Below are 25225 nucleotides of genomic sequence, written 5' to 3'. Positions count from 1 at the left end.
TCTGTACTGTATATACACATTTAATATAAAAGCTTCCATAGCAATCATTGTAGTATTTAATAATAAATAGGTAAACATCTATCTATGTAATAGCTGGATGGTCCAAGTCCACCAGAGTGAGAGCTACGGCTTGTTCGTATGTCCCCACTCAAGCACAAAGATTGGAGGGTCTCTACCACATCCTATTAATAACATATAATTATAAAATTACCATATGTCAGATATACATATTGAGTCAACCAATCTAGGTAATGGAAATTACGATAGTCATGTAGACCCTCCAATAGATTCAACTGATCATAATTTATTGCGTCGGGCGCATTTAATTTTTCTACGGAGAAATTCCTGAAGTTCTTTCCAACTAGTTTCCTGTGCCGAGCAGTGTGGCAGGAGCTCTCCACCCCAAGTCAAAGGAAGTGGTAAGAATGGGGACTGTGATACTGGACAAAAAGGGGACCCTGGAGGCTCTAGAAGATGTCCCGCTCCAGGATAGCACTGCACGTACACGTCCTTCTTACCGTACATCTCTGCCCTGGCCTTTGCTTCCTGAGCAAAGAACAAACTGTTGTAAATCTGGTCTTTGTCTCCTACGAGAAAGAGGATGGGACCTCTGGCTTTCTCCAGGGGGAGTATAGAGTCCTGGTGTTCTGGTTTTCTTGGGTTGTTCATAGCTTTGCTAAAGCTGAGAGACCCGAAATCTGTGATTAGAATTCTTTCTACATTGTAGGGTATGCCTTTCAGAAGGAGATCGCCATAAATGATGCTGTTGCCATTTACAGCATTGGTTCCATTGATGCATACCGTAGCAGCGACCTGAGGCAGGTAAGATGCCATGGCCAAAGCAATCTCAGCTCCTTTGCATATAGCGACCACTCCAATTCCATCGCCTGACACCTAAAAAGTAGAATATGTTGTGTGACATTGGTTCATGGATCTAGACACGTATGATTATATGAGGAGTATAAGTGGTGAAGCTAATTCGACCTATAGCAGTTTAATGGCAATTACCTAGCTAAGCCCATCTACAAAACTAGCTTTGTCTGGCCATACGTTTCCCTCACAGTGGCTGCCACAGGAGAAATGTGGTAACTTGATGACCAACCATGTAATACATGGGTGGGTTGAATCCTTGAGAGCAGAAGCTATCCACAGGAAAGGTGATAAAATGTATGTTATAATGTTCGAGTGGTGGTTCAATAATTTTGCCCCCCAGCAATTGTAAGTACGGAGGTCCCAAATCCCATTTGTTTTTGGAGCGGTAGTGTACACGTGTGACCACCACTCCATTTCCCGTTTTTTCCTGTATCCAAATTATGATGTATTTTCTTTTCATTGTCTTATTGACATACAGTAGAAAAAACAAGGTCTATGGCCTTTGAGATTTGTTGACATGATACTGTGTAAGAAGAAGTCAAACTTACTTTTGGATGACTCCATAGCAACTGAGCGGCTTCCTCAAAATATTTTAAATCCACTCGATCAAGTGAACGAGGTAAATCATCATAAGCAAAATAAGCCAGAGCAAGCGAGGCAAAACCGCGGCTGGCCAGGAGGCCACTACGAAACTCTATCAGACCACCGATGCCTCCAAACATGTCAATAACTCCTGGAAAAGGCCCTTCACCTAAGGAGGAAATAAGAAGGAAAAAATTGATTTTAACCATCCTAAAATCTATCATTGGTGATGGTCTTAAAGGGGAGTTCCACTTTCATTGAAAAAATATTTTTACCTTCACAAGAAGCTACTTTGGAAAATGAAGTATCACCAGCTACATGAAATACTTATTGTGCTTATAGCACAGTTCATGTAAAAGACATCATTCTGATTCCAATGCAGTGTATTGAGTAATAAATTAGCATTCCCAGGGGTCGTGGCTTGCAGAGCATGTGAGAGGCCCCTGGTCCGCTGATCTCCCTAGGTCATTTATCCTGATAATCGACATCTACAATTGCTACCAAAAGCTTACCTTTTTTTGCTACTGGTCCTGGGTGGACTCTGCAGGACAGATAGTGGCTATGATAAAAAAAACAAAAAAAACACAACGACATGAAAATGAAATCTAAGATGGCACCAGAGCAGCCATGCCGGGACGTCCAGGCCATTCAGCCTCCATACAGCAAGCTGTGGCAGTGAGGCTGGAGAAATATGCCTGATCTAGCCACGCTGAGCAAGGGGTTACATCGACGCCAACTGATGATCCCTTAAGAAGTGGGACAGGATTCTGATACGGATAGTGCAGGTGCACAGGGAGCAGGGCATGGAGGCCTAAGCAGATATGAAGTCCTGCGGGAGAAGAATACATGCTCTGATACAATGATGCAGGACTGATTCAGAGGAACCCACTTTGAAAGATTTTATGTATGCTATTGCTAAGCGTGGCAGATCACTAAACACTTTGAATATGCAGGTTGGTGGCATACAGAAGGACATTGTGCACTACGGCTTTAAAAAGCTGGCGGAGTGCACCTCTGCCCTGGAGGATTGGATGGGAGATATGGAGGATGCCTTAGCCCCACTGCAAAAATGATGTTTTGGATCATGGAAGGATATTGGAGGTGCTTGCAGCTAAACAGGGCGACTTAGAGAATCAGCTACTCCGCAACAATGTAAAGATGGTAGGGGTAGCAGAGAAAATAGAGAGGGAGAACCCCACTGAATATTTCAAAACATGGCTGAAGAGCACTTTTGGTGTAGATTCTTTGATTCCCCTGTTTTTAGTGGAACAAGCTCATAGGGTTCCCACCCAACCATTGCCTCCAGGTAGCTTACAACGCCCTGTTCTAATAAAGATCTTGCACTGTATGGATCGAGATATTATTCTCTGCAAAGCCAGAGATATTCTGGAGTTATCTATTGATAACCACAAGGTGTCGCTGTTCCCTGATTATTCAATGGAAGTTTAAAAGAGGAGAGCAAGATTTCTAATGTCAAGCGAGTCGCGACGGCTGAGAAACCTGAAGATTAGGGACGAGCGAACCCGACATTTTTAGGTTTGGTGTTTGGGCGGTGGAGGTATTCTGTTATGGATTCCGTTAGCACGGAATATAACGGAATTCTATGATGGAATGCAAAACGGAAGCCTTTAAGAGGCATTCAATTTTGCATTGCGTTATAATAGAAGTCTATGGGTAGCATAACGGATCCGTCTAGTTTCCTTTATGCAGGACAGGACTTTCTTTTCCTTCCTGCATAACGGAGACCAGACGGATCCGTTATGCTGCCCATAGACTTCTATTATGACCAGATGCCTCTTAAAAGCTTCTGTTTTGCATTCCAGCATAGAATTCCATTATATTCTGTGCTAACGGAATCCATAATGCAATTCCTCCACCGCCCAAACCTGAAAACGTCGGGTTCGCTCATTCCTACTGAAGATCCCTCCTTATTCCATGATGTATCCAGCTAAGCTCAAGGTGGCAGCTCTGGGCTCTACACATTTCTTTGAGGATTCCAAAGACGCCATGCGTTGGTTGGATTGTAACGAGCGCCGACTTGGGGAAGAAGCCGAATAGGACTTCTGAAATTGTGGAGGGACTGCTGTCTGCAAGTAGACACACTCATGTAATTTGCAACTCTGCTCTAATATGGGGCACTAGTGTTTAATGTATAGGAGTGCGTTAAAGCTATTACATAATAAATGTTGAGTGATGGTAATATGGCTGGTCTTTACACCTAACGAACCAGGGGAAGACAGAATGTTAGTGAGAGTTACGGCGAGCATACATACTCATAGTGATTTATTATGGCTACTCAAGTATGCTTTGTTAGTCGGAATGTGCGAGGGATCAAATAGGCTAACAAGAGACGGGCTATTCTAGACAGTACTTAACCCCTTCTCTGATATGTGATGTAATAGTTTGTCACGCCGGGTCTTTAAAGATGGCACCCACTCCAGAACTGAGCAGGTGCCTACTGTTTCATATAGCAGGCACCGACGGCTAATGTCCGCGACCAGCAGTAATACCAATCATGGACACTTAAAGGGGTTCTCCAGGCTTTTAAGGATTGATCATCCATATCAGATTGGCGGTTGTGTAGCTGGTCATTTAGGACCTGTCCAAGGTTGCTAATATAGCTTGTATGTTAATACAGTTCCTATGTTTATGTGTTAGAGACAAAAGCAGAGTTTTTTACAGTGACTTGATGTTTTGGGTGTCATATAACTGTTATATATTGTGTTCACAGAAGCAGAAAAGATAGTATGTCTTTAAGATTCATTATATAATTTAAGGTAAGCTCAATGACACAGCAGAAACAACAGAAAGCATAGAGTTAATCTGTTGTTGCTGGGCAGGAGTCTAAACCAATCACAGCCAGCCTCACACACAGCCTGTGTGGGGAATTCCCCCTAGGAGAGCTGAACAGACATTCACTACACTAAGAGCTGTGTTTTATGGAAGCAGAGAGGCCAAAATAGGTATTTAAAACAGTTATATAATGTTCCTACTGTTAATATAGTGATTAGAACTGTATACTGAACCAGTTATATGTGTGTTTACTTACAGTTCCACCAAATTGCAAGCATACAATTGCAAATTGCATCCAATTGCAAACTACAAATACCAATTGCAACCATTCAAATTCCATACTGCAATCGAAATTGTATACAACCATACTAGATCCTACTCAACCAATCTGCAAATAGTTACTGCTAACTGCATACTGCAAATTGTGACTAAATTCAGCAAGTAAACTATTAGTTAGACCTCAGATATACCTGTCAGAGAGATCATAAAGTGTATAAATAACTTAAAGTGAGAGTACAGATACTCAAGAGAAAAATATATCCACCATTTTATGTTGAATGACAAGATTGAACAGTTATGCATACCGCCATTTTGTGATATCTTTTCCACACGTGTTATGTACATGGACTATCTGCTGCGAAGGCGGCAGTGTTATATATGAAGAAAAGTTGAAGTTAATAAAGAAGTTATTTCAAGAATTTGGTGTGCTCTTACTGGAATTACAGAGTAATAGACAGTCTGGTTAGACAAAAAAGTCAGAGATACCAAAATTTTTCTAATGCCACAGCGCAAAAGACACTTCATAGTGCTGCGCCTGCCACAGTGGAACGATTACCCTCAGAGGGCGAGGTGATAGCGCTCCTCAGCTTGCACAGTAAAGAGCGCATTAGAGCAGCGGAGCGCCAGCATATATTGCAGCGAAGCAACTGTTCCCTGAGTGAGCAAGCAAAGACATCTCAGCGGAGCTACCATAGAGGCCATAGAACGTGTGCATTAGTCAAACTGCAGCCGACTCTTAAAGTGGCAGAACGGCAAAGGCAAAATAGTCAGAGAAAGAGCGCCAACCCTCCTGCAATCCCTAGAGAAAGAAAGAGACGTATGGTGGGAGGCCAAAGTCCAGAGCTAGAGTGCCCACACCGCTATCCATGGAGTGTCCACGTACTGCAGCCAGCTAGTTTCCCACCACTAGGCCCAAGGTCTGCAGCAGCGTATCCAAGCCAGCGCATCGCAAGTCAGCACAAAGAATCGCAAGTCAGCACAGAACATCGCAAGCAGCGTATCCAAGCCAGCGCATCGCAAGTCTGCACAGAGCATCGCAAGTCAGCGCAGAGCATCGCACCATATCAAGAAAAGACACGTCTCCTTTAAGACTGACATTTGTTCCTGCTCTTCAGAATAAGGTCAGATCTTTCCTTTTATTACTTATCATTGCACATAGGTTTTGGCATAAAGAGACATTTTTTTGTGTTCAGAAATAAGAGACTTTAAAGTAAAAACAAAGGACAGTTTGTAGTATATGGACTCTAAAGTATTTAAAGTGAAAGTAATTTATTTCTGCATTTTGTCAGTATTGCATTTAAACTGAACGGCATCTTTTTATTTGTATCGATTGTGATAGCATTGAAAGTAAAATGTCTGAGCCTAGTATTACCATGCCACTGTTAGAGGATACAAAGCTAGATAGAGTAGAAGTTGAAGAGCAAGGGAACCTGTCTGAGGTAGAAGAGTCTGATGCAGCATTAGTCTTGCCTCAAACAAATATAGCCCAAACAGATGATCTAATTAGAGGCATTCGTGGAAAGCTAAAGCAAGAAAGTATAAAAGGGAACTTGAGTGATATGGTAGAGACAGCATATGTCAACCTGCAGTCATCTACGACACCTTCCCAGGATACTGTAAGAAACATGGACACATGTACTGCGGTCACTAAAGATTTGGTAGAGCTCATGAGAGAACTATCATCTGCAGAAAACTATGATGAAGTTAAAGCAAGAAGTAGAATGAATGAGCTTTTTATGAGAGACTATGCTAGGTCCTTAGGTGGTACCACAATCTCAAGTGTGACTTCCTTCGCTAGCAGAAGTGCCACCCATATATCAGAGTCCTAAAGTACTTCAGCCAAAAGAAAGGAATTAGCTGAACAACTTGCTGTCAAGAGAGCAGAAATTCAAAAGGAAGCTGTCATTGAGGCGCAGCGCCAACTGATGGCTGAAAAGGATGCACAACGCCATAAAATGTAAGCTGAAATGAATGCACAACGCCATCATATGGAAGCTGAATTGAAAAGTCTGGAAAGGCGGAAAGAAGTTAAGATCATATAAGCCAGACTCAGAGTACATGAGTGGGTTATGAGTCAAAGTAGTCATAGGTTCAAATCTGTACTAAGTGAAGAAACAGACTCCTACTTTCCTTCATATGCCCAGGAGAATGGAAGGAAATCTCCAGCATGTAGTGAAGAAATAAGATATTATCCTTCCATCCCTGCTCATAAAAACAAAGAGAGGCCTAGTCCAGTGTTAGGAAAAAGGTGCGTGAATTTACCCACTATCTCTACCAGAAAAGATTAAAAAAAGGGACTCGCCTAATTCAGAACTAAGTGAGAAAATAGAACCGGATGATTCTATTCCTAGATGTCACAGCAATGCTTGGGAGAGTGTTACAAGCATTGTCCCAGCAAGACCACAGAGAACAGTCCTAGCTAGACTTCCCGTTCAGGAACCTTCTGTATTTTCAGGAGATGTACTGAAGTTCATAGAGTGGAAGACAAGTTTTGAAATGATCATTGAGCATCATTGCTTCAGTCCAGTCGACAAGTTATTCTACCTTCAGAGATATGTTGGTGGAGAAGCCAAGGAAGTTCTTGAAGGTAACTTCTATAGAAAAGACGAAGAAGCCTACAAGCAAGCTTGGGAAAAATTGAATGCAAGATATGGTCATCCTTTCTTAGTACAAAGAGCCTTTAGAGAGAAACTGAATAACTGGCCTAAAGTAGGTCCTAAAGAACACTTCAAACTCCAAAAGTATGGTGACTTCCTGCAAGCATGCAGCAATGCCATCCCACATGTACGAGGACTATAAGTACTGCACGATTATCTAGAAAACCACAGGATGCTAACTAAGCTACCATGAAGAAGTGGCTTCTAGATGGAATCGCTATGTGACTGAACAGTTAGATCTAGGCAAGGACTTCCCAAGTTTTAAAACGTTCTCTGAGTTCATCAATGTGGAAGCACTGATAGCATGTAATCCAGTAACAGCATCTTATGTCTTAAAATCCTTAGAAGAAAGGCCTGTGAGAGATATAAGACGCGCAAGAGCAACTAGCTTTGCAACCAACACAGCAGCTAAAGGTCCAGATACCTACGAGAGCAAGTCCAAAGTCACTACTGGGATCAGTAGAGAGACAGAACCGACAAATCTTCAGACTAACTTCAAATGTATATTCTGTGGAGAGAACCACTCCATACACAAGTGCCAACAATTGAAGGAGAAATCCCCAGATGAAAAGAAAAGGTGTGTACTAGATAACCAACTGTGTTTCAGATGCTTAAGAAAAGGCCATGTTACTAAGGAGTGTAAAAAAAAGGCCACATGCAGCGTTTGCAAAGGACGCCATCCTACACCTGTCACGACCGCTATCCCAGCAGCAGTCGTGTCGCACCAGACGGAGGGGAAGGGGGACCTTTATCTACGGATGGGAAATAGGACGGTCACCCCTGACTAACCCTAAGCTGGCACCTGTCTGCCCTGATACCCTAGACGGGGTGTGAACCCGTGCGGCGAGCAGGATGCCTAAACCCTCAGTCACCCTAACAAGACTAGACTGGGGAAAGGCAGATGGGAGCACTAGTCACCATCACTCATGTCTAGGAGAACAACAGGGGAAGACAGCAACAAACAAACAAACAATCTATAACATAGATAGACTTATCCAGTCACGAGCAGAGAAGGTGATCCCATTAACGACAGTCCACGCCAGACAAGAGCTCCACAGCAATACCGTCAAACGATCTCCTTCAAAGGTCAGAATAGCACTGGAAGTAAGGACTATATCTGGCAATGACTGCAAGTGAAACTGAAACTAATATAGTAGCTGGGAGTGGCAGACAGGACTCACCTGAGAAGGATGCCTACAAACTCCCAGTCAGGACAAAAAGGTTCACAAGGCAAAACCCGGATGACATACCCTGAACCACGGAGCAAACTCACAAGCTATCGCGAGTAGCAAGTCGCTGCGACCTTCTCCTTCCAGACCTGTCTGGATCAGTCACAGTCGTGACAGTACCCCCCTTTCTACGAGGGGCCACAAGACCCTCAAGACCAGGCCTCTCCGGATGGGACCTATAAAAAGCCCGAATGAGTCTGTCCGCCTTTATCTCTGATGCTGGCACCCACATTCTCTCTTCGGGACCATAACCTCTCCAGTGCACCAGGTACTGAAGAGAGCGGCGAACATATCGTGAATCAACAATCTTTTCTACCTGAAACTCAAAACTGCCATCAACAACCACCGGTGGAGGCGGTAGTGGCAATGGTTCAGGAGGTTCTACATATCTCTTAAGCAGAGATCTGTGGAAGACATTATGGATCCTTAGAGTCTAAAGGTAGCTCCAGACGAAAAGCCACCGGGTTAATGATCTTAATTACCCTATAAGGACCAATAAATCTCGGACCTAATTTCCACGAGGGAACCTTCAACTTGATATTTCTGGTAGACAACCACACCAAGTCATTCACCCCAAGGTCTGGACCTTCAGAGCGCTTCTTATAAGCCACACGTTTGTATCTACCACCAATTCTCTTCAAACTTTCTTGCACACTCTGCCACACTGATGAAAGTGAAGACGCAAATCGTTCCTCCTCGGGAATCCCAGACGGCCTCCCCTCACTAAACGTACAAAACTGAGGATGGAAACCATACGCACCAAAAAATGGTGACTTATCGGTGGATTCTTGACGACGATTATTAATGGCAAACTCGGCTAACGGTAAATAAGATGACCATTCCTCCTGATTTTCTGAAACAAAGCATCTCAAATATGTCTCTAGGTTTTGATTGGTACGTTCAGTCTGACCGTTGGACTGTGGATGGAAAGATGAAGAAAATGACAGATGAACCCCTAAACGAGAACAAAAAGCTTTCCAAAATTTAGAAACAAATTGGGTACCACGATCTGAAACAATATCGGAAGGGGCCCCGTGAAGCTTCACGATGTGGTCAATAAAAACCTGAGCCAGTGTGTTAGCATTAGGCAATGCGGTAAGAGCAATAAAGTGCACCATTTTACTGAATCTGTCAACAACTACAAGAATAACAGTCTTCCCAGCTGATACTGGTAGATCCGTAATGAAATCCATTGATAGGTGTGTCCAAGGCCTGTTGGGGATGGCCAGAGGTAAAAGACGCCCTGCTGGACGAGTATGATCTACCTTAGAACGAGCACAGGTAGCACATGCAGACACAAAATTAAACACCTCCTGGCGCCACTTAGGCCACCAGAACCGACGAGACACTAATTCAGAGGTTGCCTTACTACCTGGGTGTCCTGCCAGTGTGGAGTTATGGTGTTCTTTTAGTATCTCCAGGCGTACATTTTCTGGCACAAACAGTTTACCTGAGGGGCAGGAGGCCGGGGCGTCCCCCTGAGCTTCCAACACCCTCCCCTCTAAACCTGAGTGTAATGCAGAGACCACCACCCCCTTTTGCAAAATAGGCTCTGGTACCTCAACATCACCCCTTCCAGGAAAACGTTGAGACAATGCATCCGCCTTAGTATTTTTTGCCCCCGGGCGATAGGTTATTACAAAATTAAACCTAGTAAAAAATAACGACCACCGAGCCTGTCTAGGGGTGAGACGTTTAGCAGACTCCAGATATAATAAGTTTTTGCGATCAGTAATCACTGTGACGGGATGAACCGCCCCCTCCAAAAAATGACGCCACTCCTCAAAGGCCAACTTAATAGCCAAAAGTTCCCTGTTGCCAATATCATAGTTCCTTTCTGCAGTAGACAGTTTCTTCGAAAATTAAGCACACGGACGCCATTCACCAGGGGACGGGCCCTGAGAAAGTACCGCTCCCACCCCCACCTCTGATGCGTCAACCTCTACAATAAAAGGAAGCGAGACATCTGGCTGTATGAGAATAGGGGCAGAGGTGAATCTCTCCTTCAGAGATGTAAAGGCAGTTTTGGCTGCATGTGACCATTTGGAAAAATTGGATCCCTTTCGGGTCATGTCCGTCAGTGGTTTGACCACCAAGGAATAGTTCTTTATAAACTTTCTATAAAAATTGGCAAACCCCAGGAAGCGTTGCAATGCCTTCAGGTTCTCAGGCAGATCCCAGTCCATAATCGCCCGGACTTTCTCTGGATCCATGCGGAAACCTGAATCTGACAACACATACCCCAGAAATGGCAGTTCTTTTACGGCGAACACACATTTTTCTAATTCAGCAAACAATTTGTTGGCCCTTAATATCTGCAGCACTTGTCTCACATGGATCTTATGTGTCTCCAGATCCGGAGAATAGACCAGGATGTCATCAAGATATATCACAACAAATCTCCCGATAAGGTGACTAAAAATATCGTTGACAAAATGTTGGAACACCGCAGGCGCATTAGTAAGACCAAATGGCATGACCAGATTTTCATAATGCCCTTCCGGAGTATTAAAAGCCGTCTTCCACTCATCCCCCTCTTTGATGCGAACCAGGTTATAGGCTCCTCTGAGATCCATTTTGGAGAACCATTTAGCACCAGCAACCTGATTAAAGAGGTCGGGAATGAGAGGAAGAGGATAGGGATCTCGGATAGTTATCCGGTTTATTTCCCGGAAATCCAGGCAAGGACGCAGGCCCCCATCTTTCTTTTTAACAAAAAAGAACCCTGCAGCCACGGGTGAAGAAGAGGGTCTGATGTGTCCCTTAGCCAAACTCTCCGAAATATAATCTTTCATAGCCTTCCTCTCCGGGCCGGAAAGATTGTATAACCGGGTTTTAGGTAGTTTTGCCCCAGGTAAAAGATTAATCGGGCAATCATATGGACGATGAGGTGGTAACCCCTGACAACCCTTCTCAGAAAACACATCCATAAAATCTGACAGAAAGGCAGGTAGAGATGTTAAAGAGAGTGTAGAGCACCTACTACTCAAGCAGTTGTCCTTACAATGTTCACTCCACTCCACAATCTCCCCGGCCTGCCAATCCACCACTGGATTGTGAGTCACCAGCCAGGGAAGCCCCAATACCATAGGAGCCGGAAGACCGTCCAGGACATAACAAGAGATATGCTCTTTATGGAGGTCCCCTACCTGCAGATGGATATTATGGATGATCTGAGTTAAATCTCTCTGAGTAAGAGGGGAGGAGTCGATGGCAAAAACAGGAATAGTTCTGCGTACCGATTCCGGAGTAAAACCCAGAGCCTGAGCAAACCGTGAATCCACCAAGTTGACCCCTGCCCCACTGTCCAAAAAGACGGAACAGATCTCAGTCTTATTGCCTGCCTCAACGGTAGCGGACAACAAAAACTGAGACATGCGTATGGAGGAAACGAATACGCCCAGACTGTTATCCTCCGCACAATCTGGGGACTCTAGTTTTCAGCGGCTCCTTTGTTTGTGGTCTCTTGGGTTCTGAGGGACATACCTTTACAAAATCACCCCTCCCCCACAACGAAAACAAACCTCTGACCTACGGCGGACCTTAGGAGGATTCACCCGTCTAGTGGTGCCCCCTATTTGCATTGGTTCGACTGGATCATAACAAACCGATCCCTGCCCTATAGAGGCCTCTATAGAATTTAATAGTCTCTCCCTGAGTCGTCTGTCGATTCTTATGGACAGAGACATAGCAGCCTCAAGAGACCCAGGGACCTCGTATACCGCCAGCGCGTCTTTTAATTTTTCAGACAACCCCTGGCAGAACTGACTCCTAAGGGCCGAGTCGTTTCATAATGTATCAGTAGCCCACCTACGGAATTCGGAACAATATAGTTCAGCAGACCGGTTCTCTTGCCGAAGTCTACGTAGCTTAGACTCAGCCAGTGAGACCCTGTCCGGGTCATCATATACGAGACCCAGGGCTTCAAAAAACTCCTCCACTGATCGTAAGGCCGGAGAGTCTGATGGTAGGAAGAAAGCCCAAGCCTGCGGATCTCCTTGCAGGAGCGAAATTACAATGCCCACCCGTTGTTCCTCACCGCCGGAGGATCTAGGGCGTAACCTGAAGAACAATTTACAAGCTTCTCTGAAGGTTACAAATTGGTCTCTCCCTCCTGAGAACCTATCAGGTAAAGCCACTTTTGGCTCAGGAGTACCCTGGTTTCCCGTAGCAACGGTGGAACCCAAGGATCGCTGCTGCTGCTGCAGCACTGTTGCTTTTAATCCTGCCACTTCAAGGGATAACCCCTGTAATTGTTTCACCAAAACCGTAACCGGATCCATAGTGGAACAGAAAAATACAAAGCAAAACAGCAAGCAAAAAAAAAAAAAAAGAAATGTAACTTTTTTTTTTTTTTAAAGGGCCAGATATACTGTCACGACCGCTATCCCAGCAGCAGTCGTGTCGCACCAGACGGAGGGGAAGGGGGACCCTTATCTACGGATGGGAAATAGGACGGTCACCCCTGACTAACCCTAAGCTGGCACCTGTCTGCCCTGATACCCTAGACGGGGTGTGAACCCGTGCGGCGAGCAGGATGCCTAAACCCTCAGTCACCCTAACAAGACTAGACTGGGGAAAGGCAGATGGGAGCACTAGTCACCATCACTCATGTCTAGGAGAACAACAGGGGAAGACAGCAACAAACAAACAAACAATCTATAACATAGATAGACTTATCCAGTCACGAGCAGAGAAGGTGATCCCATTAACGACAGTCCACGCCAGACAAGAGCTCCACAGCAACACCGTCAAACGATCTCCTTCAAAGGTCAGAATAGCACTGGAAGTAAGGACTATATCTGGCAATGACTGCAAGTGAAACTGAAACTAATATAGTAGCTGGGAGTGGCAGACAGGACTCACCTGAGAAGGATGCCTACAAACTCCCAGTCAGGACAAAAAGGTTCACAAGGCAAAACCCGGATGACATACCCTGAACCACGGAGCAAACTCACAAGCTATCGCGAGTAGCAAGTCGCTGCGACCTTCTCCTCCCAGACCTGTCTGGATCAGTCACAGTCGTGACAACACCACTACATGAAGAACGTCCAAAGAAAGATAAATCCTCAATACCTAAAGATACCGACGAAGGAAAGAAAGTATCAGTATTCTCTTGCAGAGTGAGGGAAGGAGAAAGCAACAGCACATCAATGGTTGTATAAGTTTGCATTTCAAATCCTAAAAGGAGGAATAAGAAGGTATACGCCTATGCGCTACTGGATGCCCAGAGTGGCGTCACCTTCATTGATCAAGAAATCTGCAAGAAAATTACAAGTGGCTACAGAACCAGTGACGCTCAAACTCACCACAATGACGGGGAGAGACATATTAGTGAACAGTCAAAGGGTCAAAGGACTGAGAGTTAGAGGACTTCATTCAAATTTCACATTACATCTACCTCCATCTTATACAAAAGACGTTATACCTCTAGATCGAGATCACATACCTACCTGTGAAACAGCCAATGAATGGGAGCACCTATCTGTCATATCTCATGAAATGTCCCCCCCTGAAGGAGTTTGGTGTTGGACTGTTGATAGGTTACTATTGTCCTAAAGCCTTGGTACCACGAAAGGTAATCACAGGAGGAAAGGGTAAACCCTACTGTCACGGAAGGTGTACAGAAAACAAGAAGACACAAAATGAAGATCCGACTGACTGGATCCAAAACTAAGGAACAAAAGAGAGAGCCCTGCAACAGACCTGGCTCTCTCCCTAACTGCTCAGCCTATGCGAAAATCTCAATGGTAGATGATCGCATATCCTCGTACCTCAACTGTATAACACCTAAACACCCTATAATAGTGAGGGGACATGACCACCGGCTCCCTACACTAGATACGGAGGGAGTCAGGGTCACCTGGGATCCAGCAAACAGGAAAACACAAATGAATGAACAAAACTTATCTGTAGAAGACAAGATCAGCATGCACACACTCCAGGAAGGAATATAAACCGCAAAGTGAAGCAGTCTGGGAAGGGATTTAAAGGGATGCAATCAGTGCAACTACATGACAGCTGAGAGAGGCTAACGAGATGAGAAAATGAAAGCAAAGCAAAAGGAAGCTCAAGGAGGAGGTTCTGAAAGGCATCTGTCAGAGCTTCTCAGATGTCTGGTGGTGACACCTACGCTTTTCAAACTGCTATAGGATGGGGTGTTGTTGGAGGAAAACAGCAGATCGCAAACTCAAGACAGGTGACAGGATTGTGTCATCGAATATCTGTCCAAGAGTTACCAACTGTAAGTCCAGCAAAAGTAATCAAGATCCTTGAATCCAACTTTGCAGATATAAGTTCTAAAGAAAAGAGTGTATCCCAAGAAGACATAAAGTTCATACACACTCTAGAAGAAAGTATTCAGCAGAATCAACAAGGTCATCTTGAAATGCTCTTACCCTTTAGACAGCGACCCCATCTGCCAGATAACAGAAATCTTGCCCTAGCAAGATTGAAATGTTTGAAGAAAAGGATGGGAAGAGATCCCAACTCAAGAATGATTATTTGAAATTCATGGAAGGCATCCTTGAAGAAGGACATGCAGAGAAAGTTAATAACCAACCTAAAGAAGGAGAAGTATGGTACATACCATATCAAGGTGTTTACCACTCAAAGAAACCAGATAAGATTAGAGTAGTATTTAATTGCTCAGCAAAGTACAATGGTGTTGCATTGAATGATCATCTACTAAAAGGACCAGCTCTTACACTCTGCCTGGAGTACTCTGTAGATTCAGAAAGTATCCCATAGCAATCATGTGTGACATTGAAAAGATGTTCACCAGTTTCATGTGAAAAATGAAGATAGAGACTTCCTGAGGTTTCTATGGTGGGAGAACAGAGATACAGATATAGAGCCAGCAGAATACAGAATGAACGTACACTTGTTTGGAGCAGCATCATCTCCAGGTTGCGCGTTTTATGGTATGAAGTACCTGGCCAATCAGAATGAAAAGGATTGCCCATCAGCAGAAAATTTTCTGAAGAAAAACTTTAATGTAGATGATGGTCTCATAATTCTAGAGTCCACAGAATCTACAATCAAACTAGTGAAAGAAAGCTCAGAGTTATGCGCAAGAGGAAACCTGCGCCTTCATAAATTCATCTCAAACAGAGAGGTACTGGAATCCATCAGTGACTCTAAACGTGCAGCAACAATGAAGAATGTAGATCTCAATTATGATCTTCTTCCAGTCCAGAACGTACTTGGATTGGGATGGAATGTAGAGAATGACAAGTTCTTCTTTGAAGTATCTATTGAAGAGAAAGTTGTAACTAGATGTACCATTCTTTCCGCAGTGGCTTCTATATATGATCCATAGGGATTATTGGCCCCAGTAATCCTCAGAGCAAAATAAATACTACCAGAATTGCAGACGGAGGTTGGGATGGGACGAGCCCATGCCTGAAAATTTGAGGCCAAGTGAGGAGAGTTGGATAAGAGACTTGCAAAACTTGAGAGAAGTTCGGATACCCAGATGTTTTGTACCTCATGATTTTGGAAAGTACAAGAAAATAGAACTTCAGCATTTTTCAGATGCCAGTAGTTATGGTTATGGTCAGTGCTCCTACATCAGAGTAATAGGAGAAGAAAAGATACACTGTGCCCTGGTTATGGGGAAGGCTAGAGTTGCACCTACCAGTATTCAGACAATACCAAGACTTGAACTGACAGCAGCCATAGTTTCAGCATCAGTAAGCAAGTTTCTGAAAGAAGAATTGGAATTGAAAATAGATGAAGAATATATTTGGACAGACTCACAAGTTGTCCTAGGATACATAAACAACGAATCTCGAAGATACCATGTCTTTGTCGCCAACAGAGTTGAGAAAAGTCGGGAAATAAAAAATCCAGAACATTGGCATCACATTGAAACAAAGCATAACCCAGTAGATCATGCTTCAAGAGGCCTGAATGTAACAGAATTGAAAAATGTAAATTGGTTCACAGGCCCAGAGTTCCTTTGGGAAAAGGAAATTACGCCCAGTAAAGCTTACACAGAATTGTCTATGGGTAATCCAGAAGTAAAAGTTGTACAAACATTGAGCACTGCTGCCAAGTGTCATGATGACATACTTGAAAGACTAGCCAGATGTTCAAGATGGAATACGGTCATAAACGTAGTAGCTCGAATTCAACGTTTGGCAAAGGGAATCAGAAAGAAGGAATCATTGAATGTAGAAGAAAAAATGAAAGCTGAAGAAACAGTCATAAGACTCATTTAACAGAGATTCTACAGTGAAGAGTTGAAGAAATTTAGTCAAGAACCTAAAAGGCTTCCAAACAATCACCCATTGTACAAGCTTAATCTTGTTCTGCAGGATGGTATACTGAAGGTGGGAGGGAGACTGGAAAATGCATTGTTACCTAGCAGAGTGAGGAATACAGCAATTCTACCTAAAAACTCTACCTTCACAAGATTGATTTTTGATCACTACCACAACAAATCCTTCCATCAAGGAAGAAGCTTTACCCAAAGCTGTGTGAGAGAAGGTGGTTACTGGATTGTGAAAGGAAGCAAAGTTATAGCAAAGTATATAAGTAAATGTGTAGTCTGCAGAAAGGCACGTAGACCTACAGAAAAACAAAGAATGGCAGATTTACTGGCAGATCGTGTAAACCGATCACCACCATTTCTTTATAGCGGAATGGATTGTTTTGGCCCATTCATCACCAAACATAACCGCAAGGAGTACAAGAGATATGGACTAATATTTACATGTCTGAGCTCCAGAGCAATTCACCTGGAAATGTTAAAGAATATGTCAACTGACGCATTCATCAACTCCTTGAGATGTTTCATAGCCATTAGAGGTACTGTCAGAGAGCTTAGATCTGACCAAGGATCTAATTTTGTCGGAGCAAAGAAAGAATTAAAGAAATAAATAAAAGAGATTGATAAAGAAAAAGCAACTGAGTATTTGTTAGATTTTCATATGAATGCTCCACGTGCAAGCCATACAGGAGGAGTTTGGGAAAGATAAATCAGAACTGTGAGAAATGTGTTAAGTTCAGTGTTGAAAAAGAACGACGGAAGAATAGATGATGCTTCACTTAGGACCCTGTTCTATGAAGTAATGTCTATTGTTAACAGTCGTCCACTTACAGTTGATAATATCAACGATCCAACAAGTTTGGACCCTTTAACTCCCAACGATCTACTTCACCTTAAGTCTGATTACATACAGCCACCACCTGGCAAGTTCACCAAAGAGGATTTATATGCTAAAAGGAGATGGCGAAGAGTTCAATATCTATCATTATCTAAAGAGTACTTAGCCAATCTTATGCTAAGAAGTAAATTGCAAACACCCAGAAGAAATGTCCAAGTTGGTGACATAGTGTTAGTGAAAGAAGAAGATTTACCTAGAAGTCAATGGAAATTAGCCAAAGTTCTAGAAGTTCAAAAGGATGAAGACAAACTAGTAAGAAGAGTGTTGTTACAAATAGTAGACTCAACACGTGAAAAAAAAGGAAAACGTCTCACTACTCCACTCAAGTTGGAACATCCTATACAGAAGTTAGTTGTTCTACTTGAGAGTGATAAAAGACACTTGGAAGTTTAGAACTTGATGGAAAATTCCTCAAATTCATGTTCAAATCCTACCACTAAGAAGATAGAATTTTAGGTAATTTTGGTGGGAGTGTAGCTGGCCAGCTAGGACCTGTCCTAGGTTGCTAATGTAGCTTGTATGTTTATGCAGCTGGACCTGCCAATAACCTTTTATACAGTTCCTATGTTTATGTGTTAGAGACAAAAGCAGAGTTATTTACAGTGACTTCATGTTTTGGGTGTCATATAACTGTTTTATATATTGTGTTCACAGAAGCAGAAAAGATAATATGCTTTTAAGATTCATTATATAATTTAAGGTAAGCTCAATGACACAGCAGAAACAACAGAAAGCATAGAGTTAATCTGTTGTTGCTGGGCAGGAGTCTAGACCAATCACAGCCAGCCTGTCACGCAGCAAGAGTTTTCACCAATCACAGCCAACCTCACACAGCCTGTGTGGGGAATTCCCCCTAGCAGGAGCTGCTAGAATCATTCTATATCAGAGGAGAGGAGCTGAACAGACATTCACTCCACTAAGAGCTGTGTTTTATGGAAACATAGAGGCCAAAATAGGATATTTAAAACAGTTATATGATCTTCCTACTGTTAATATAGTGATTAGAACTGTATACTGAACCAGTTATGTGTGTTTACTTACAGTTCCACCAAATTGCAAGGTGCATACAATTGCAAAGTGCATACAATTGCAAACTACAAATACCAATTGCAACCATTCAAATTCCAGACTGCAATCCAAATTGCATACAACCATACCAGATCATACTCAACCAATCTGCAAATAGTTACTGCTAACTGCATACTGCAAATTGTGACCAAATTCAACTATTAGTTAGACCTCATATATACCTCTCAGAGAGATCATAAAGTGCTTTAATAACTTAAAGTGAGAGTACAGATACTCAAGAGAGAAGCGGAGGCGGCAGTGTTCTATATGAAGAAAAGTTGAAGCTAATAAAGAAGTTATGTCAAGCATTTGGTGTGCTCTTTAACTGGTGAGTAGGAATGAGGAGGAGGAAGAGTAATCTGAGCTAGCTTTAACATATAAATGCAATGCATAACTTATTCACCAAAAACACTGATATTACAAATTTCCTACATCTTTCCCCAACTTAGGTGATGTCAGAACATGTTGCCTGTATTGCAGTATATCAGCAGGTACTGCCCAAGACATCATACAACGTAAATTCAGCCCTGGCCTAATTTCATATATTAAAAAATTCAGGTAAGCTACATATAGTCTTTCTAAACTTGTGACAGACAATGGAGAAGTTACCTACCTGGTGGGAGAAAAAGTGCTCCTCGTATGCGTCCTTCTCTTATTAGTATTCTCTGGACTCCTGGAGACACATACCATCTTTCAATGACTTTGGTGGCAGCAGGGGAATCTTCAGTAACTGGATTTAGCACAAATGAGGAATATAAATCCACATGAATAGAGAAAGGACTTCTCATGACATCACGTTTTATCAACCTTAAGAATGGATTAGCTGGCTTGAGAGCCCAGAATAGGCCCATAGGACAGACTCCATGGAAGTCTCCGCCAGTGGCTGGAGATTTCTCCAGATCCACCTTCCCTTCCATATCTGTTTGGTAGAAAGCTCTGGAGTGAAATATCTCCCCTTTCTCATCCTTCAGCCATACTCTTATTGTGATGACTTGCTGAGGAGGTAGACCCCATGCTTGGATCTTCACTGGTTCATCCACCAAGGAGACCTCAGGAGTGACTATGAGACCAACCATGTCAGAAGATCAAGGAGCCTTAAATGGGAGACAAGAGTCAAGAAAACGCAATGAATGTCAACCAAATAAATACACGCTTCGAGGCAAGAATTTATTGACATACTGTTCTCTCATTCAGTATCTCCCATAGTCAAACAGAACCCTACTCTTTACTGATGAGGATTGAGCATATTGTAAGTTGTGTGCTTCGCACGTCTCTTAAAGGGGTTATCCTGCAAAAATCACCTTTTTTTATGGGATTAAGGAGGAGTAGTGTCTCCGTCAACCCTGTAGAAGTATATAGAGCCTACTGCATCATTCAGACATGGGACTTGGGGACCACTCATTCTCAGAATTGGGTGGGCATTCCAGCAGTTAGATCCCCTTCAGTCTGTGGACCCTAATCCGTTCAGCCTAACGTGTCCAATGCAACTGTGAATGTTCAGTCCAAAGAAGCTATTGTTTCTGCATGTTGGCTGGAGAACCTGAAGAAATTCTCCAGTAAGGTGTCCTAGCAAGGACACCTTACTGGAGAATTTCTTCAGGTTCTCCAGCCAACATGCAGAAACAATAGCTTCTTTGGACTGAACATTCACAGTTGCATTGGACACATTAGGCTGAACGGATTAGGGTCCACAGACTGAAGGGGATCTAACTGCTAGAGACTCGTGGAGTGACCCATCATGCATTTTGACTTTGAGCTACTGTCAAAGCAAAGTAAATACTTTAAATTATTGTAATTTGCACATCATGAAATAGTCAGGCTAAATGTGCTGCTCATGAAATGTTGGGAAACAAGGTGGGGCGGGGGGGAGTTCACAAATGTGTCTCCAAGATATTTGAGCCACATGATGCGCGTTTGGCCGTCTGGGGCAACTGGCTCCGTCTTAAAGAAGAACACCTCCTTCACTTATTTTGTGTCACAAGTTAAACCAAAAGTGAACACTAAAGATTCTATCAGCGATTTGTCATTGTAACATCAACTAGCAGAAAAGATACATTAGAAAACGGCCATCAGAAATCCCTACTGAGCTCCTGCAGACGACTGTGTGGACTTTTTTTGTTTGAATTTAGCTTTCTGCCTGACCGGAGAATAAAACATTATGTAATCATAAAGTAGAACAAGATGAGACAAGCAAAGTATTTCCAAAGATATTCCGTTAAATGCTGTTAGATCGTATAAATCGTTTGTTCAGAAGTAGAGTTTCCCTGTAAGGAACTCAGCAGACATGATAGAACTGTGGTGCGGTCCCTGTAGGATAAAATGGAGATCCGTGTCTGACCTGTCTGAGTATTCTGGGTCTGGATACCATTTACCTGCAGCAGAGTATATAGGGAGCCGCTTAGGAACTGCAATGCATATCACGTATCCACGAGATGTAACCGTGAAAGGGACGGATTGTCAGATCTCAGAGTCAGGAAGACAGAGCTGGAAAGGAAGTGGAGAAATCAGATCCAGCCCACAGCTCTGAGAGTGAAGTCCACGGTGGTAATGCTGTTAAAGGGACAGCACCACAAAATAAGTGTCAGCCGGAAATGGTGAAACTACGCATCTCACTTATAAATAATGGGGATCCATAGAGGATATGGGGGAGAGATAAGTAGATATGAGTGAGAGAGATTAAATAGTGTGACGATTAGCATCAGGAGAAGTAGGCAAAGCCGGTTTACAACAGATAGAGATAGTGACACTGCAAACAAAATAGTCCAACGTGTGGCTTTTTCAGTATTTTGCGGTCCGCAAAAAACGGATCCGCAAAAAATACGGATGATGTCCGTGTGCATTCAGTTTTTTTCGGAACAGAACAGCTGGCCCCTGATAGAACATTACTATCCTTGTCGGTTATGTGGACAATAATAGGACATGTTCTATCTTTGAACTGAACGGAAATACGGAAACGGAAGGCATATGGAGTACCTTTGTATTTTTTTTTGCGGATCCATTGAAATGAATGATTTCATATACGGAACGCAAAAAACGGCCTGTGAACGGAAAAAAAAAGTCATGTGAAAGAGGCTTAAGGCTACATTCACACGACCGTATGTGTTTTGCGGTTCGCAAAAAAAAACAACGGATGACATCCGTTTGCCATCCATTATTTTTTTTTGAGGATCCATTGTAACAATGCGTAAATGGACAAGAATAGGACATGTTCTATTTTTTTTGCGGGGCTACGGAACGGACATGCTGATGCGGACAGCACACGGTGGGCTGTCTGCATTTTTTGCGGACCCATTGAAATGAATGGGTCTGCATCCTATCCGCCAAACAAATTTAACGGGACGCGGAAACAAACAACATTCGTGTGCATGTAGCCTTATTTAGAGACAGCGGGGCAGTTGGGGTAATCCAGCCTCGGCAAATTTACTAACATTTATGCCTGGAAACAGGTGCAAATGTTAGAAGAGCAAAAAAATGACCCAGGGTGTCCCAGGGGAGGGCGAAAGGACAGTGTCCACCCAATACAACCCCAAAGGAAACACCAAAAGTAAAGCTCCCGAGTTAAATAGCAGAAACAGACGAAAAGGAGCTCATAATACCAAAAGAGTAATAGGTGCAAATGTTAGCAAAAAACTACACCAGCCAGGCACAAGGACTGCCACAGATGTGCCTAATTTATGACGAGGTGGTGGTAAAGTAGAGGATCTGTACAGTCTGCCGGATCTCCTGACTGAGATGTGAATGAGGCCGTAATCAGCAGACTTGTCCTTATGGCAGAGATGGACTGGAGATTAGGAGCCCGCCCTACTCTTCCCCTAGTCCAGGACCATTTTCTCTGGTTTTCTCAACAAGCCAGTTCTTGGAAGGTCTGAGCATTTCATTAACATCTACACATTCCCTGGAGCCTAAGTCCAGACACACATGAAAGAGTTGAATGCGAGGAACTTGCAGCGTGTGTCAGTGCAAGGTCCCGGTCTGAACTCCCCTCCTCTGACAGGATCGCACAGCATTATGTCAGTGTAATTTAGCAGATTTCAGGACTCTGGCCATACAACATTATAAATCCGTATAATGCTGTATGATCCTGTCAGAGGAGCAGAGGTCAGAATTGGAGTGAAGTGAGTGAGCCTGTCCTGATATACATATGACAGGATTCTAGGGCAAATGTAGCTCCTTTCGATGATTTTACCTGTCACTGTGGCCTGGTAGTAGTAGTATTAGCTGGAATAATAAATATGGGAGTAAACGTAGCTATAATAACAATAATAGCAGAATTGTAGTGCCCTGGAGCAGAGATACTCAATGAATTGTGGACATTGGTCCCCGTTTCCCCTTTGCAGAGTCATCAATTCCTCACTTTATTTCACTTTAAAGGGTTAACGTCCATTGACTTATACTGTTTAATCTGCGTAACTGTCTTTCGTGTGTTTGTTGTGATTGATATATCCTGTTCATTTGCACTGTGTCTGCATGGTACTGTGGAAAGGTTTAGTTAACACAGAGACTTTGGGGACTTTCCAGCTAATAATGAGAAGTTGGTACTTTTCCATAGCTACCATAAGGTTAAATGAAGAGCATGTTTTGGAGGGAAAAAGCCAGACTTACCAACCAAACCAGACAGACTGACCTTTTGAATGTCTGGTTTAGCTCTGTCTGTTTTGTCTGGAAAAACTGCAGTGTAATTGCCATTGAGTATTACGGAAGCTTTAATGCAAGACTTTGAGAGATGGGAGTTGAAAAATTGTGTTTCTTTGTGCTGAGCTTCTCCACCACCCCTGCCACTAGAAGGTTCTAGTTGAGCCAGAAACTGTGTATAAGGATAGCAGTCAGAGACCCTAGTGGTCGGCAGTTAGGGAACAGTGCTTAGAAGAGGAGACCACTTGAGTGACCAGAAGAAGACGCTGATATAGGGATACTCTGCCACAGACCCTGGATCACCAGCCTTTGGTCAGGGTACCAGCCTTCTGAGAGAGAGAGAGAAGAACAGCTAACTCAGGCCTTTCCTCAGCATCAAACCCTTCTTCTGCCAGAGAGGATAGTGGAGAAGCCAGCCCTATGCCTCTCTTGTATTGGTTTGCACCTGAATTCCTCAAGTAAGGAAGCACCCTGGTTTACTGCAGACCCTGACTCTGGATTTATTTCCCATTGGGGTGCACAACGCCTTACCATCCCCTCCAGAGAGCAGCAACATGTGGTGACACCTCAACAGTGTCCAGGGGACCCAGTGCAGCGTTGGGGCCACCCAAAACTCAGCAACTGCCATTTGGCATTGTGAACAGAATACGGTCCAGCGCCAGCAGAGCAAGTCATCTTGGATCTAGCCCCAGTGAATCAAGACAGCCAGTGGCGACTACCGGAACGCCCCAGAAAGTATCTGAGGTAAACCAACCCAAAGAAAGCATCTGCAACTGTAAGTGTTTGCCTTGTGGGGTCTGCTACAAGCAGGTGACTGTGCTAGTGAGACTGTATCATGCATTACTACTGTATCCTGCATTACTAGCTAGAGAATTGCTAGTGAGGGACTGTGCTAATATACTTTGCTGCCATGTCAGTAGACAGAGACCGCGATATGCCTGCTAGTCCTGGGGTCTCTAGCCTTTCTAAAAAAACAAACATTGTCTGTACCATACTTTTTTGTTTGTTTTAAAAACTGTTTTTATTTATTTTGTTGTTCAACAAATAATGATGCTTCGAGGTACAATTCCTGACTGTAACAAACTATACACAGTTGGCAGGAAGTACAAAGATTATTGTAAACATTAAATTGTTCCAACATATAAACAGTGTATGGTATTTACTTTGCAAAAAAGAGCGGAACGCTGCGAAGACATCATGCGATGCTGGAAACAAACACAGTGTAATAATAAGGGGGGGAATAAGACAAATACGGGGGGGGGGGGGTGAAAGGAAAAGAGGAAGAAAAAAAAAGGGGGTTTAGATGGGGGAAGGGGGGTGCTGTCACTTACTAGTCCTGTTTTAGAGGAAGGATTGGAGTTTATGAATTGGATTCTTTCTTCGGCAAAGAAGTTGCTCAGAGTATTTCCCTGACTAACAGTGATACTCAGGGTTCCTTGTTTTAATAGAGTGACAACCTAATCTGTCGTTAGGCGTGAAAATTCCCAAAAAATTTCCAAGGATTCCAGATAGCTTCGAATCATTGAGGTGTACGGGAGTCCCAGTGTGCTATTTGCTCCATACGGTACAATTGATCGCCTCTTTGAAGCCATTGCTGAATCGGGGGTGTTTCTGCTTTCTTCCAGTAAACGGCTATAAGCAGTCTAGAAGAAGCCAATAGGATTCTGCAAAGGTTTTGTGTGACCACAGGGCATTTGAGATCCCCGAACACCCCAAAAAGACACAACTTCGGCGAAACCGGCACTTTCAACGTCACTATACTGGACAATGTTCCACAGATTTCTCGCCAGTAGAGTGTTATCTTGGGGCAGGTCCACCATATGTGACTTTGAGTGCCTATTTCAGCATTACATCTCCAGCACATTGGGCTACAATCAGGGAACATGAGGTGAAGGCGTTTTGGAGTATAGTACCATTGAGTCAGAACTTTATAACTACT

General features: G+C 43.3%; 1 protein-coding gene across 1 annotated transcript; it reads right to left on the bottom strand.

Annotated features, from left to right (window-relative positions):
- LOC122924849 (acyl-coenzyme A amino acid N-acyltransferase 1-like) lies at positions 1 to 21181 on the bottom strand. The gene is made up of 4 exons (XM_044276335.1): positions 21027 to 21181; positions 19268 to 19748; positions 1422 to 1624; positions 1 to 894 (listed from the first exon to the last, which is right to left on the bottom strand). Exons 2-4 carry the CDS (start codon positions 19728 to 19730, stop codon positions 298 to 300), a joined length of 1263 nt encoding a protein of 420 aa, XP_044132270.1. The 5' UTR covers positions 19731 to 19748; positions 21027 to 21181; the 3' UTR covers positions 1 to 297.
- Positions 21182 to 25225: the final 4044 nt, after the last annotated feature.

Source organism: Bufo gargarizans, chromosome 1, assembly GCF_014858855.1.
Source record: "Bufo gargarizans isolate SCDJY-AF-19 chromosome 1, ASM1485885v1, whole genome shotgun sequence".
Taxonomy (NCBI): Eukaryota; Metazoa; Chordata; class Amphibia; order Anura; family Bufonidae; genus Bufo; species Bufo gargarizans.
This window is presented reverse-complemented; position numbering and strand designations above follow the sequence as displayed.